Genomic DNA, 15,458 nt, shown 5'->3' with positions numbered 1-15,458 from the left:
TGTTTTCTGTCTTCTCTTTCAAGCCTGGAGCAAGCTGAAGGAGCTTGTCCTCTCCCAGAGCCAGGGTCTGTGTGTCACCTCCAAAGCTCAGCCGGGCCCAGGCTCCCGTTATACTCTTCGCTCAGATGCCCTCAAATCCCCGACCAGTGCTTGCGGGTAGGAGCCCGAGGGTTTATGGATTGTTAAAATCCACGTCCTTCAGAGAAAGGGGGAGAAACGCGCTGAGATGGTGGCAGAGCCAAGGTCTTAACTGGTGCCTGGCTTTTGCCACCAGCATGACCTGCTGACTCCTGGGTGGCTGCCCGGTGATTCTGGCGCTGGCTGGCTCCGGTCCAGCCGTGCGGGCCTAGGGAGGCCTCTCTGACCACCCCACAACTGCACTCTCCCCAGGCTGCCACAAGGGAAAGCTCCGAAGATCTAGTTCCAAAAGCTGGTGGCACCTCCCCTGGTTCATCTGGGGCCCAGTCAGCCCACCGCTGGACCAGAGCCTCCTAGACCCTGAGGAAGCATGGGTGGAGATCTCACCACAGGAGGCAGCCCATAAGCCTTTACTGTGTGGAGAGGCTCGGAGAAGGGCAGCCACTTGCACAAGATCCACAGGAAGGCAGTGAGGGGAACCAGAACGGCCGGGAGCAGGCTCTGCACCCAGCCAAACCTCTCCTCCCCCAGCACTGGGCCTGCCTGGGCCTGCCCTGGGCTCCACACTGTCTGGCCAGGCAGGGCTGCTCTTGCTGAATCCTCAGTGCCAGGCTTGCCTCAGTGCCATCTCCTGGGCCTAGGCCTGGCCATGGCCCCCTGAACAGCCACTTGAGATCCACACTTGCTCTAACCTGTAGCCTGCCTCTGTCCCGGCCGGGAAGCTTTCTCTCCCCTCTCTCTGTGCCTCCCTGGCCTAGACTCCCAGGGCAGGCTCGCTGTCTCTCCCTCCCCTTCCCCATCTGGAAAGCAGGGAGTGGGGTGGTGGGTAAGGGAGAAGGGACTTGCCTTTCCCGGGGAGGTGAGCAGCGAAGGCTATCCTGCCTTCTGTGTCCGCTGTCCTGGTCCCAGTGCAGGAGTCTTCAGTGAAGTGAGGGGACTTCGGGGAAAGAACAGGCACTGGAGCACAGTGATTGGTTCAGGGACTTAGCAGAAAAGGCTGTGGACCCAGATGTGGTCCCTGCCACAGCAGAGGGTCAGGAAACTGGCCGGAGAAAGTGACCTGAGGCAGAGGGCAGGAGCCAGGAATGGGGTGGGGGATACAAAGTACATAACATTACACGGGGTGGGCAGCAGAGCACTGAGTAGAGACTGAGGTCAGGTAAAGAACAGAAGCCAAAGTGTGGGGCATCTTGTCTGAGGAACCTGGGGGTAGAGCACCACCGGGAGGAGAGTGACAACCTTGCGCGCGCACCCCCCCCCCCCCCCCCCCCCCCCCCCCCCCCCCCGTCCCATGGTAGTGTTTTTGTAGGTCTGGAACTCAGGATGGAGAACTGGACTAGAGAATTGGATCTTAGCAGCTTAGCTGTAGCCAAAGCCATGGATAAGGACACAGGGAGAGTAGTGGAGAAGAAAGGAGAGGGTGTAGCTTAGGATTGGAGGAACAGGGCCAGCAGAAGATAGTATGAGAACAATCAGGAGAGTGTAGCACCACAGTCCAAGGAAGTTTTAAAGAGAGTGGTCAATGTCAAATGCTCCACTGGACTCTGTGGCCAACCACACAGTAGCCCTAGTTCTGGCTAAAACAGGCACCTTCACCATGACGCCAACATCTGCACACCCCCAAGGCCAGCTAAGGTCAGGGCTGGTCCAGGAGGAACTTTGGCCTGCCCATCCTAGGGGCCCAGGGTATCACAGCCCCTGAGGCCACTTGGGGCTACTGGGGGTTGTCAGGGGTCAAACTTTCTGAGTGAAGGGACCTGACCAGCCCCTAAGGCACAGCCTCCCATAAATTCTGGCATCTGTATCCCCTGCCCTTGAGCTTGAGAAAGTGGTTTGATTGCCTTCTAGACAGGAGTTTTTACTTCTCTTGGCTACGGAGACTGGCCAAACAGAGACATCTAGGGAGGCGATGTGTAGTTACTAATATTTACTGAAAGAGCCTGTGTGGAGAAGACTGCTGAGAAAGAGGACAGTGCTCACTGAAGATTGGCTGACCCTGACTGCTCCGGGCGCGGCCCTCCTCTCAGAGCCTGCTCGCGTCTCTGTGATGCAATATGCTGCGTTTTTCCCAGCCTTGGGTGGCAGACTCTTCCTCGACGGCCCGATGCCATCGCCCGCCGCGGCCCGAGTCTCGGCGAGCGTGCCCACCGCGGCCAGCCCAGCGCCGGAAGTCACCGTGGCCCGCGTCTCCGTCTCCACTCCGACCTGGTCCAGCCGCTGCAACCCCGCCGAAACCCTGGACGCCAGGTGGGGCCCGAAGGCGGACAACGCCGCGAGCCTCCGCGAAGGAGCGACCGTCGAAAAGGCCGCGGGGCCCCGCGAAGGCGCGACTGCTGCCAAACCTGCGGCCGCCACAACCATGCGTCCGACTCCGGCCCCTAGCCCGGTCAGTACCGGCCCCGGCGCGAGCCCCGTCACCGCTGCAGCGAAGGCTCTGCCCGCGGACCCGATAGCAAATTGAACCCACAGACACCACTCGACACGCGGTTCCCGAGAACACAGTTGCAATGAAAGAAGTCACCCGCTGCGCTGCTCTAATCTGTCCGCCCGCGGGGGGAGGGGCAGGTGAAGCCGGTGGGAAGGGACAGTCCGCAGATTGGGTCCAGACCTGCCTTTGGCCGTCACAACCCGGGAACCAGCCGACCCCACCTAGGACCTTGTTGCCAGGGGCTAACAAGGGACTACATTTCCCGGAACCCAACACGAGGCTCCCAGCATCCCTGCGGCCAATGACTGCGAGGGGCGTGGCGAGCCCGCGCGGAGGAAGCCGGCAGGGGTGCCGGGCTCCGCGGAGGGTCAGCCTGACCGGGTGGGAGCAGGAGGGGGAGGCTGGTGACGGTGGGCGAAGGATGCTTTCTCCCTGCAGACATGCTCCACCCACGAGCACAGTCTGGGATCCGAGACGGCAGTTAGATCCAAATGTAACTAAATGTTGGGGGTGGGAAGGGTGAGGTTTCTGCGCGGGCCCTCGGGGGTTCACATGCCAGCCAGGGCAGCGACGGGAGAAGTGTAGCAGCTAAAATCTGGGACCACGTTTAGGGCAGGAAGCCTGGCTACTCGGAGTGTAGGCTGAGGGTTGGACGTTTATTCATAACAATTAACAGCCTATACAAGACATCTCTAGAGCAGGGCCTATGGGTCTGAATGGACCCTTGCACCTGTCAGCAGCTCCACCTTCCAGACCCCTGCCTGCGGCCTTCACAACCCATGGGAGTTTGCTTGGGCAGGCAGCACAGGAAGCATCTTGGGGACAGGCTCAGTCACAGGGTGTTAGATGAAGCTCCTCTACCTGGAATGATTGGAAGTTGGCCCAGCCGCTAGTCTGTCCCTTCCCCTCCTGGGAAATTCCGCCTCCACTGCAGTTAAGGCCATCAGGATGAAAGCAGGGTCCGGGCTGGGGACCCAGTGGAGTCTTGGGAAGCACGAGGTGGGGGGTGGGGTAAATGGGCTTGGGAAAGAAAGAGATGGAGGTGGGGAGGCTGATTAGAATAGAGACTGATGATCTTGGTTCAGCACTCCTGAGATGAGGGCAAGGTGACTGCAGCAGCCAAAGTTTCCCAGAAGAGGAGGACAGCCCCCCACCCAGGGGGTACCTCCTTCAGTCCTTGGCATAAGAGCCAGACCAAAGAGCCCAGGGAACTCCACAGGAGGGAAGCCCCACCCAAGCTTAGAGAGTCTCCCTGGGCCCCAGAGTTAAGGGGCTGGGGAAACTGGCCCACCCTTGGTCCTCACTTGTGGGTAAGCAGGTAGTGAATGAACCTCCTCTTGGGTAGGGGGTCACGGCCTGAGGGATTTCACCCTTTGGACTAGGATAGGCCCATGGAGACAGCTGCCTAGGAGTCAGCCTGTGGCGAAGGGTTAGGGCCAGCTTCCAGGAAGCTCAGCTGAGTGCTCTGCTCAGAGCAGACCCTTCCTGCAGGGCAGGTGCCCCTTAGGCTACAGCTCTGACTGGGGGGGAAAGATGGAACTAAGCTTGACGGATCTCACCCCCACTAGCACGCACTGGGACCCCCAAACCGACTAGGTGGACAGGGGCTGGGCCCACAGGGTCTGGAATGGAGGGTAGGGGCCACTGAACATGGGGTAGGGAGGGACTGGAGGCACAGCCCCCAGGGTCCGTGGGTGTTCCAAAGTCCCCTGAGTTACGGGTTCAGCTGATGTAGACGCGATGGAAGTCGTGGGCACCAAAGGCCGCGTTGCACTTGGGGCACTTCCTCTGGCGGGCCTCATAGCGGCCCCGCACGCACTCGAAGCAGAAAACGTGGAAGCACTTGGTAAGGACTGCATCCTTCTTGCGGGTGTTACAGCAGGGGCAGGTCAACCGCGCCTGGGCCGGGCAAAGGCATCAGCTCGGGCACAGTCCTGATGGCACCCAGACCCCGAGCTGACAGTAGGAGGTGGTCCAAGCTAAGCCCACCACATAGCAGAATCCATCTAACTCTCCCCGGAACCCTGAGAGGTGGGGCAGAGCACTCTCCGGATAAGGAAACTAAGGCTCAGAGGCCGAGCAAGCTCTCAAAACTAGAAAGTAGCAGAGTCTGAATTCTACCCTGCTCAGTGGTGGCCAGCAGGCAACATGTCCCCTCCCCTCTCAAAGCTGACAACCCACAGGCTCAGCCCGGGCTCCTCTGCCCTGGGGCTTGATCTCACCCCACTGGCCTTCTCTGGCAAAACCCCAATCCTAGCTGGAGCTCACTGTCTACCTTCTCTTCATCTGCACCTGCTAAGTCACAGATGGGCATAGCAGTGCCACTAGAAATCTGCTGTCTCTACCCTCAACTGGGCCCACCCCTGGTGCCATTCAGAGATCTGGCTGGGTCCCTGGACTCATTCTTCTCTATGAAGGTTTTACAAAACTCTCCTATCCTGAAACCTCCCACCGGCCACCAGATCTCACCTCCAACTCCAGGAGTTCCCTCAACTCCAAATTCCCTAACATTCTTCCTCTGCCCTGCTTGAAATCCCAGCCCAGCCTACTGCCCCAGCATCACCTCTTCCCTAGCTCTCAAACCACACCCATCCAAGTCCATCTCTTCTGGAGAAGCGTTCCTCTCCCTCCCCACGGCTGCCCCCCAGCTGCCTCTGCTCCTTCAAGGCCAAACCACAGGCTTCTCCTCCTCTGCCTATCAGTTATGCTTTGAGGTTCTTAGGGGAAAAGAATGACCTGTCCCCATGCTACAGACCCTACCTGCGTGACCACAGTTGTATGCAGTTCCCACTGCTGCCTCTACTCACAATCTCCCAAACCCCTGTCGTCCACACAGTCCCTCTGCTTCAAGTGCCTTCCCAGCCAGCCTCCCACAGGTACCTCATTTTCAATATCCTGGAGACACAACACTGTCCACCAAAATCTGCTTCTCCACAGTCTTCCTAATCCCATTATGTGCCACTTGTCATCCCTCGCTTCTCAAATTAGGAATGCAAGCATTCTTGTTACCTCTCTCTCCCTCACTCCATCACTGAGTCCAAGCACTTCTGCCTCCTGAATATCTCCTGACCTCCTCTACTTGTCACTAACACCCCATGCTAGCTCCCTGTCCATTTTTGCCTCAATGACTCCAATAGCCTAACAGATTTCTCTGCCTGTAGTCTTCACCTCCTCTGTACCAAATCTAACAGCAAATCAGACCACATCACTTTCTGGTTTAAAACCCTTTGATGTCGGGGCGCCTGGGTGGCTCAGTTGGTTAAGCGACTGCCTGCGGCTCAGGTCATGATCCTGGAGTCCTGGGGATCGAGCCCTGCATCAGGCTCCCTGCTCGTCAGGGAGTCTGCTTCTCCCTCTGACCCTCCCCTGTCTCATGCTCTATCTCATTCTCTCAAATAAATAAATAAAATCTTTAAAAAAAAACAAAACAAAAAAACCCTTTGATGTCTCCACACTGCCTACGGGATAAGCCCACATCTCCTCACCACACCCTGTCACTGTCCAAGGCCTCCAACCTTCCTGCTCCTCACAAAACCCACATTCTGTCTTCCAACTACAGTGTCCAGCAATCTCTCCTCCAGCACACCACTCTCAATGAAGGGCCTCTACCTCTGCCTTACCTGTTGCTGGAACCCTCTCATCCTCATTCCTTACAGCCAACCCTCATTCTTCAAATTTTCCTTGGATGACATTCCTTCCAGGAAGCCTACTAGCCCCCAGAGCTGCCATGCACCCCTGGCTTCTACTATCGCAATGCTCATCACTCAGAATTACTTGGCTTCCTCCTCTAACAGATGGTCAGTTTCAAGAGATCTAAGACTAAGGCTAGTTCCTAGCCCTCCCACACCCAGCCAGGCACTGTGCCTGGCACAAGTACATGTACGATACTTGGTTAGTTGTTCGATTCTCTACAACCAAGGTTCTTCCCACTTTTTGCTACTTATTTCTGGGGTCCCCAGACTATCCACTACAGCTCTCACCAACTCCCCATCTAAGATTTCCTGGGTGGACGGGGCACTACAGCCCCACAGCCCCACCTTGTACTCCTTGATCTCCTCCTGGAGGATTTCATCGGCATCTGCATAAACCTCCACCTTCCTCTGCTTCTCCAGCTTGCGCCGCAGCCGTGAGATGTCCTCCTGGAGCAGGAGAAGGGCTAGGCTAAGTGCAAGGGTTCTCCTCTTGAACCACCCGCCCCGAGGCCACACCAGTGACCCAGAGCCACACTGCCCCTGCCCCACGCACACACCTGAGCTCTCTTGAGGTTGAAGCTCTCTTTCTCGCGAGCAGCCCGGCTCTCCGCCAGGCAGGGCTGGATCTCTCGCAGTCGCGTCTGCACATGCTCCAGCTGCACCTTTAGATCCTCGGCCAGCTGGGCCGCTTCCACAGCCTGAGGTAGGTGGGACAGGAAAGGGCAAGGGGGGACCGTTCACCTGAGCTTGGGGAGTCAGGAGTGTGGAGCCACGGTCCACAGATGCCTATGTCAAACGTTCCAGTGACTCTTGCTCTTGGGACCAAGTCCAGTGTCTTCACTGGAGTTAGTCCTGCCTCCTGACTTCTCCACCTTCACCTCCTCCTGGTCTCCACAGTTCCTGACACACTCACTTCTTCACATGCATAACGCTCTCTCCTATCTTTCAGCTTCCACAGGGCTCTTCTCTCTGCTCCCCTCAACTCCCGCAACACACTTATTTCTTCCCAGTGGCCCCCTCAGGCCCCAGCTTACATTCAGCTCCCGAGACAGGCTCCCCTATTTTTCTTTCACAAGACTTACTGGGATCTGCAGTAGCATATTTTACCTGTGGGATTATTGGCTGGTTATCTGCCCCTCAAGACTGGAGGTTCCCACTTCTGGTAGGACCCTCTTGTTCCAGGTTCTCCCCAGCACTCAGTGCCAGGGGTTCATAGCAAGGGCATGAATAACACTGCCTTGATTAATGAATTAAATGGGGAAGAAAAAAAGCCAAACGGGAAAGAAAACGAAAACCAACATCGATCTTAAGCCTCTGCCATGACCTAGACGTTCCTGAGGTTTAATACAACTATGTGACAGGGACCAGCATCCCTACTTCACAGCTAACCAACAGAATGGGTTCTGGAGCCAAGGAGATCAGCCCCAATTCCTGGTCCAATCTTTCTTGAGCAAGTCAGCTGCCTGCCCTAAGCCTCAATTTCCTCACTGAGAAAAGCAGATAATAACAAACACCATCTCACGACTGTTATGAGACCAAAATGCAACCCAGCACAGACAAGGCTCAGCACAGGAACTAGAACACAGTAAGCTTTCAAGACGTGAGCTGGGCTGGGAGAGGAGGCACAGGAGGGCTTCAGCTGTGAGCCACCATCCTAGGTTGCTTTCTCCCCTCGGGCCTGGCCTCACCTTCCTCTTGTTGAGCTCCAGGGCCTGGCTGCGCAGCGTCAGCTCCTTTTCCACACCCCCAAGGCTGCCCTGCAAGGCCCGCTCTTTCTCCTCCAGCTTCTGCACGGTCAGCAGCTGGGCATCCACCTGAGGTCAGGGGTGGTGAGTCAGTGCTGGGGAGCCTCTGGCCCCTCTAGCTCCACCCTGAAAGCCCAGGGTAGCCATACCTGGGACTTCAGGCCCAGAACTTGCTCGCCCAGCTCATCCTTCTCCTCCCGCAGCAGCTTGTGTATCTGGTTGGCCTTGATCCGCTCGGACATCAGCTTGAAGTTGGCATCATCCTTTTCCCGTAACTGCTGTAGCAGCCGCCCGTTTTGCTCCTGCATGTCTTCAAAAGCCTGACCGGTTACATCCATCTCTGACAACAGAGCCTCCTCTTCCTGTGGTAAACGGGCAGAGATGAGATGGAACATGGGAGATGATCGTGGGGAAACCACAGGAAAACAGGGCTGAACAGAGTGGTCCCGGACCATCTGCTAGAAGCACTCAACAGGGAGTTAAGGGAATCCCAACATTCAGAAGCAAGGGGACCACAAGGGGGTCGCACCTGCTTGGTAGCACCCAACTTGCGCTGCAGGTGCTCGATCTGCTCCTCCGCCTGGCGAATGCGCCGCAGGGCGTCCTCATCCGCAATTTTTTTGCTCTCCCTTCTGTCCCTTTCCTCCAATTCCCGAATACGGCTCCGTAGTTCATCAACCTACAGCCACGAGAGTGTAGCTCTTGTCACTGCTTCCCGCTGACCTAGGGCTCTGCTCTGGTTAGAACTCCCCAGGGCAGTCTCTGTGCGTGCCCCACAGGCCCTACCTGTCCTCACCTCAGCCTTGGCCTTGCGTTCAGCTGCCATGAGCTGCACCTTATCCCGCTGTTCCTTGGGTGCTGACTTGTACATGTCCAGCAAAAGCTTCATCTCCTTCTGGCTCTCCTGGGCCTTCCTGGGGAAACACAGGAGGAAGGCTTGGTGAATGGTGCTGGAGGCTACTTTGATAGGGGTGGGAGGGAAATAGGAATAGGGCCTCACTTGAGCTCTGCTCGGAGACCTTTGAGGAGTTCTGACTCCTTCCTCTTGGCCTCCTCCACCTTGGCCTTCTCCCGATCAGCCCTTGAGAGAGCCGAGGCCACAGATGGGGGTCCCAGGCCAGGCCCTTCCCGCTCTCGAAGCTCCCGCTTGGGCCTGGCCTCAGGTTCTCGGCCCCGGGAGGAGGGGCCCTGGGACCCAGGAGTTATGGCCTGGGCATCTTCCTCAGAGGGGACCAGCTCCTCCTTCTTCGCTAAGGAGGTAGTAGTGGTGGTGCCAGGCACTGAAGCCATCTCCTTTCTGCTGTCGGGGGCAGTGACAGGGCCTGGCCCACCCTCTTCTTTCCCTGGGGCTGGGGCACTGAGGCCAGATTCTTCTGGGTGGCCCAGGTTGGGGATGGAGTGGGTTGAGCCGCTGGCCTGGGCCCGGAGCTGCAAAGACAGAGAACAGGGCTGAGGTGAGACAGTGCTCACCCGGGTCCAGCCAAGGCTTTTCCCAGGCAGCCCCCTCTCACCTTGCCAATCTCTGCCTGCACTTCCCGCAGCTTCCGCTTGTACCGCTGAGCGTCCCCCTTTAGCTGGTGGTTGTGGTTTTGGAGGCTGCTGATCAGGTGGCGCATCTCACGGTTGATGGGCCCTGGGAGAGGGTTGGGAAGGAGTTAGACCGGCTTCTGCATGAAGGGCCCAACCCCTCAGTGGGGGAAGAAGGGGAGTCACAGCTGTCACTCCCATTGTGGAGGAGAAGGAAACTGAGACCGTACATACAGTGTGATCTCATCAAAGTAATAACCCAGGCTTGAAAAAAGCTCACCCAAAACTAACTTGAGACTGCCTATTTGTTCTGTTAATGTAAATTTTTCTAATATTTCCAAATTTCCTTTAAAGGAACATATAACTGTAATATTCACCAAAATAAATTAGTCCACTTCTTTTGTATTTTTAAACAAATGTCACCTTCTGAATTTCACCTCTCTAGCCTTCCCATCCAAAATCACAACCCCTTTCTCCCAACACTTCCTATCTTTCTTCCCTTTGTTTTTCTTGATATATTTGCCACTACCTAATATATGTGGTCTGTTTTTCGCTTTGTTGCCCCCCTTTACTACAATACTGCTCCACAGTAGCAGGGATCGTCTGTGTTTTGTTCACGGACATAATCCCAAAGCCTAGAAAAGAGCCGGGCTCATAGGTCCTGTTCAAAAAACTTTGTGAAATGAACGACTACCTCTAAAAGAAAGACACCATAAGGCCAGAGAACCACGGACCGGGCCAAGAGCTCATGTTCTGGCTGCGCCTGCTCGGTCAGCCACCTCAGCTGGTTGTGACCCTCACCATGCCTTTGAGTCAGGTGGTATGATCCCTGTTTTGGCCAGGGAGAGGAGGCTCTGCAAAAGGAAGGGGCTCAACCCCTCGCATCTGGATAAGCAGCAGCCCCACACCAGGGACCAGCAATCCCAGATAAGGCCCCACCCCACCCTGTCCTCACCACATACCCGCCTGCTCGTTGGCCGCCAGGTTCTGCTCGAACTCGATGCGCAGCATCTCGTACTCCTTGCGTACCTGGGCCAGTGTGTCCTCCAGCTGGATAACCTCTGTGCGCAGCTTCTTCTGCAGCCCCAGCTCATCACTCTGTAGGTTGAGGCGTTAAGGACCCACACAACCCCTCAGCCCCCTGGCAAACTCCTCTCCTCTTCCCCCCCACCTCAGGCCTCTGTGGCTTAGGAAGAATTTATTCCCAAGGGACCCCTGGCAGCACACAGGGCCTGCGAAGGCCAGCAACACCTTGACCCTGAGGTCTGTTCCAGGGCCATACCTCCATGTGCTCAATGTGTCTTAGGTGGGAATTCTTGGTAGCCAGCAGCAGCCCCCGGGCCTCATCAAGCTGGGTCTTCACTTGCAGAGACTCGTTGTAGAGCAGTGAGAACTGGGCCTGCAGCATTCGGTACTCCCCCGTTTCCCTCACCACCTCCTCGGGAAGGCTCCGCAGGGCCACCTAGGACCAGGGTGCCCAAAAACGATCAGCAAGAAGATTCAGGACCCAGCCGCTACCTCGCAGGTTCAGGCTCCCAGTCCTAAATAGAGCCCACCTTGAGGCGCTCATTGGTCCGCACAGCCCCCTGAAGTTCGGCCTGCAGCTTCTCCAGCTCTGCCATACGGCTGTTGGCCAATTCCTGGTTTTCCTCCAACTCTGCATTCAGCATCTCAAACTGTGGAATGGGAGGGGCTGTGGGAGGCAGGGCCAGGCCAGGATGCCTGCTTCCCTCACATCCCCACCACATGTGGGCAATGATGGATTCTGAAGGCCCATGGACAAGCCAAACCCAAGCACTTTCCTAAGGGCTCCCAGGTAAGTGGGAGAAAATACTGCATGGCCAGTGCTGGGAACCAAGGCTCATAACTGACAAGGAATCAGGGTAGCCTTCTTGAAAGACCTGAAAAGGAACCTGAAATAAGGAGTTAACAGGGAACAACAAACCTTACAGCATCAAAAAAATGTGCAATGAACAAGAAGTGAGAGAGCCCTCTGTGAGACATCTCCTTTAGCCAGCCAGCAAAGAATGCCAGTCAGCTCCAATATACTTTCATTTGTCTCTCTCTGGTTTTTTTTTCCTAAGATTTATTTTCATGTGTGAGAGAGAGCACGTGTGCACGTGTGCACGAGTGGGGGAGGGGTGGGGTAGAGGGAGAAGCAGGCTCCCCAATGGGAAGGGAGCTCAACATGGGGCTCCATCCCAGGACCCTGGGAGCATGACCCGAGCCAAAGGCAGACGCTTAGCCAACTGAGCCACCCAGGCGCCCCCATTTGTTTCTTTTCTATGCTTTTCCTTTGGGGCACCTGTAACCACCTAATGAACTATCTTACTTCTCGTGTGTTCCCCCAACCAGAACCTGAGCTCCATGAAACCTTTGTTTTTTGTCTCTTGTCCTCTGATGCCTACTTCCAAGCACCATGCTTAGTACTTAACGTTAACAATTACTTATTAAATATACAAATGAATAAAACAGAGCACCACGAATGACAGGGAAGGGACTCAGACCATGCAGATGGTCTGTCCTTAATTCTGAGGAGACTTTCATGGGTGGGGCAGAGAAAAGGTTACAGGAGGGATTGGGAAAAATGGTGCCTACTCACTTTCTGCATGCTGAGTGTGATCTGGCCCCCCTGGAAGCCGGAGGAGCTCCCAGACGCATAGTAGCCAGAGTTGAGCTGTGGAGAGACAGACCGATGGGGGTGGAGGAGAGAAGCGAGGGCTCCACGTACCCAGTCATGGCTCCATCTGACCCAGCACCCAAGCCCCACCTGCTCCAGGGCCTCTGCCAGGTGCTTATTGAGCTTCTGCTCACGCTTGCGCAGCTTCTCAATGTCCCACTGCAGGTCCTCCACCGTTGTCTCCATCTCCAGCACCTTGGTCTCTGCTGATGTCACTTTATCCTGGAGCTCAGAGTACTGGGGACAATGATAGGGTCAGATGCTTAGAGGAGGGAACTTGGCTCCCTGAGAGCCTTGGTGCACGTTGAACCCAAACCCTGCCCTGGTTTTAATCCCACCTCCAACGAGATGCGATGATGCTTCTCTTGTAGCTGAGTGGCCAAGTCCTGCAGCCGCCGGTTCTCACGACCCAACTCCCGGGTGCGTGCCCGAGCCACCTCACCGGGGGGCTCACTGTCCCCTGAGAAGGCAGGGCTCGGGTAAGAGCCAAGTCCAGGGCAATGGGGCAAAGTACTAACTCATTCTGGAGTCTGCTATGTGCCCAGTGTGATCCACCAGCTGTCTTGCCAATTTCTCATGACAAAGCCAGGAGTCTGTATCTCCACTGCACAAAGGAGGAAACCAGCTCAGAGAGGAGAGCCATCTGCCCAGAATGACAGGATTAGGGCTGGGAGAAGCCTGTCAGCCTGCAAAGCCTGGGCCCTTGCTACTGTGCCTTGTGGGTCACCAACTGCAACCAAAATCTGTGCAAAGTGTTCTAAAGGTCTCCAGCTGGAAGGCAGTAGCCCCATAAGCATCAACAACTCCTCCCACCCAGCTCTCTAGAGCTCAACCCCATGAACCAAAGGCAGAGCCCCATCTACAACCTACCCCTTTCCCTGAGAAAGTGGCTGATTTATTCCTTGGAGAATTATGGCTGCCTCTGCGCTCGGGCATTGAGGGGGTACAAGCAAGACGCAAATGGGGACAGACACCTTTGCGGCGGGACACAAAGAACTAACCTCGGCTGTATACTCGCTGACAGAGTTCCTCCACCCGGCGCTGTAGGCGGTCTGAGGCCTCTACAACACGGGAAACGGCTGCCTTGGAGAACTCCATTCGGCCCTGGAGCTGCAGCTCCACCTCCTCACTACTGCTGGCGCCCAGTGCTACCACAAAAGCCAAGGCTGGCTCACTGAGGGGGGGCCGCAGCTGCACTGGCAGGGGCTCTGTGAGGGAGGGACAGACCCTCATGAAGATCTCAGGAGGAGAACAGCAATAGTCACCACCACTCCATAGCAAGTTCCAGACTGAGCCCTTCGGCACTCTATGGCTCACTGAATCAGCACAAGCAATGCCCGTCATCAAAGTGAAACTTCGGAGGCTCAGGGAGCTAAAGTAATTTCAAGGCCACAGAGCTTCCAAATCATTCCTCAGGGAAGCCTTCTCCGCCTTTGCCATCTATATTAGAACCACACACGAGTGCACATACACTAATTCCCTTTCAAGGGCCCCTCTTCTTTTTACTTATGGTTTAAAATCATTTCCTCCCTGATGGCAGAGGCAGTCTTTCTTTTCGCTTATCTTTGTCTCTTCCGAGGCTGTAACAGTACTAACTACACAGCTAACACTTGATATTAATACTTTTTTGAACTAAATGAGAGTCAAACATGACGTGCACTATGAACCAAATCACTCAGATCCCAAAGCCCGGGGCCTGGGTTCTTACCCGCTGCATTTTGCTGTCCAAACAGAAAGTCAAGTGTGTGTGTGTGTGTGTGTGTGTGTGTGTGTGTGTGTGTGTGAGAGAGAGAGAGAGAGAGAGAGAGAGAGAGAGAAGGGTGGTGGGGGAATTCAGAAGACTAGTATGAAAGTTCCCTCCTCTCCAGGACCGTTCCCAGGACTTAATTAAGCTCCCCAGATCCTAGGGCTCTGGCCCTACCCCTCAGCTCCGATGTCCCTGGCTCTGTGAGAGGGGTCTCATCACGTGTCGGCCCCTCCTGGGTCCCAGGCGCCTCTGTCCCTGAAGACAGCTCCCCCTGGCTCTCATGGTGTCGGAGAAGGGCTTCCACAGTTTCATCCAGCTGAAGGGAGAAAGCACCAAAAATGTTATGAATCCCTCAGGTGCTTCCCAGCATGATACTCCTTTCCCAGCAGAGTAGTCTGAGGATTGGCAGCTGGATCAAGGCCAGGTCTTGGAAAGCAGAGGGGCATCCACCTGGGCCCAGTAGCGATTGACAATGAGGAGTGTGGCGTCATCCGTGGCCTGCCGCTTCTCCAGCTTCTCAATTCGTTCTCGGAGTTCATCTTCACAAGCCTGTCGCTGTTCCAACCGCTCTGCCAGTTTCTTGTTCTTGAACTGCAGAACCTTCAGGTCCATCTCCTCCTACCAAGGAAAACAAAGGGGACGAGGAGAGAGGGTCAAGCAGGGGCCAAGAAACCAATCAGAGAGAGAGACAAAAGAGAGCAACTGGAACGGAGAAGACAGTATCTCCAGACTAACCACTAACAAAATTTAAAGAGATTCAGACACCCACAGAGAAAGCATCTTAATTGTGAGGAGAGTCAAGTTCTGCTTCTGCCTCTTTCTAATTCTCAAGTCTTTGACAAGTCACACGCCCTCTGGGAATCTGTTTCCCTATCTGTAAAAAGAAGGCAGACGTCATGTCCTCGGTTTCCTTCAACAGAGTGTTCTGTAAAGTGGATCCTGCTAAGCTTGGGGGAACTGCGAGTAAAGAAAGGTTCTAGACGATTTGGGCGGAGAACAGAGATGGGAGTCCGGCAAGTTGTGAGGACTGGGGCAGGAGCCCACGAACCGTGGAAGAGATGCCCCCAAGACGAATGGGCTCTATAAGCGTGGTCGTGGTCTTCTCCTCGCGGCTCAGCTTCTTCTCTGGGGGCCCTGAGCCACCGTCGCCGGCGGCGCGTTTGTTGCCGGGTCCAGACATGGCCGCGGCTGCGAGGAGCGGCGCAGGGTCTCCCGAGAGACGTCAGGCAGGCGTAAGCGGCACTTCCGTCACCTGCAGAAGACAGAGAGCAGAGATGTGGATGTGGCCAGCGCTCCGCAGCCCCAAGCCTTCCCCGCACACACCTGCTGGATTCCGACCCCGCCTGCCCCCGGCCCCTCCGCGGCAGCAGGCTCAGCCTAGCGCCATCTTGGCCTTCACCGGACGTCACCGGCCTCCTCAGCCCAGAGCGCAAGCGCCGCAAGCAACGCCGGATGTGGCGAAATTTCATTTCCTATTTCTATTGGTCGCGCTTTGTCCCGC

The 15,458-nt window shown here is 55.9% G+C and overlaps 2 protein-coding genes across 3 annotated transcripts; both read right to left on the bottom strand.

The window, feature by feature from the left end:
• Positions 1-1,060: 1,060 nt before the first annotated feature.
• On the bottom strand, positions 1,061-3,381 carry LOC129045686 (uncharacterized). The gene is made up of 3 exons (XM_064590324.1): positions 3,373-3,381; positions 2,119-3,154; positions 1,061-1,198 (listed from the first exon to the last, which is right to left on the bottom strand). Exons 1-2 carry the CDS (start codon positions 3,379-3,381, stop codon positions 2,162-2,164), a joined length of 1,002 nt encoding a protein of 333 aa, XP_064446394.1. The 3' UTR covers positions 1,061-1,198; positions 2,119-2,161.
• On the bottom strand, positions 3,202-15,421 carry RNF40 (ring finger protein 40). Of its 2 annotated transcripts, XM_064592986.1 has the most exons (20): positions 15,281-15,420; positions 15,006-15,209; positions 14,408-14,575; positions 14,132-14,273; positions 13,212-13,418; positions 12,549-12,670; positions 12,301-12,447; positions 12,133-12,207; positions 11,087-11,206; positions 10,813-10,992; positions 10,493-10,628; positions 9,515-9,636; positions 9,004-9,431; positions 8,800-8,917; positions 8,533-8,682; positions 8,153-8,365; positions 7,947-8,072; positions 6,816-6,956; positions 6,604-6,705; positions 3,202-4,465 (listed from the first exon to the last, which is right to left on the bottom strand). In XM_064592986.1, exons 2-20 carry the CDS (start codon positions 15,135-15,137, stop codon positions 4,289-4,291), a joined length of 3,006 nt encoding a protein of 1,001 aa, XP_064449056.1. In that variant the 5' UTR covers positions 15,138-15,209; positions 15,281-15,420; the 3' UTR covers positions 3,202-4,288. The 2 variants fall into 2 exon arrangements, with proteins under 2 accessions (XP_064449056.1, XP_045731310.1); XM_045875354.2 differs by having other exon boundaries at positions 12,133-12,447; positions 15,281-15,421.
• Positions 15,422-15,458: the final 37 nt, after the last annotated feature.

This window comes from Mirounga angustirostris, unplaced genomic scaffold (assembly GCF_029215605.1).
Source record: "Mirounga angustirostris isolate CCGP_5_RB_7025 unplaced genomic scaffold, mMirAng1.0.hap1 SCAF_5, whole genome shotgun sequence".
Taxonomy (NCBI): Eukaryota; Metazoa; Chordata; class Mammalia; order Carnivora; family Phocidae; genus Mirounga; species Mirounga angustirostris.
The sequence above is the reverse complement of the archived record's forward strand: the minus strand, read 5'-3'. Positions and strand labels throughout refer to the sequence as shown.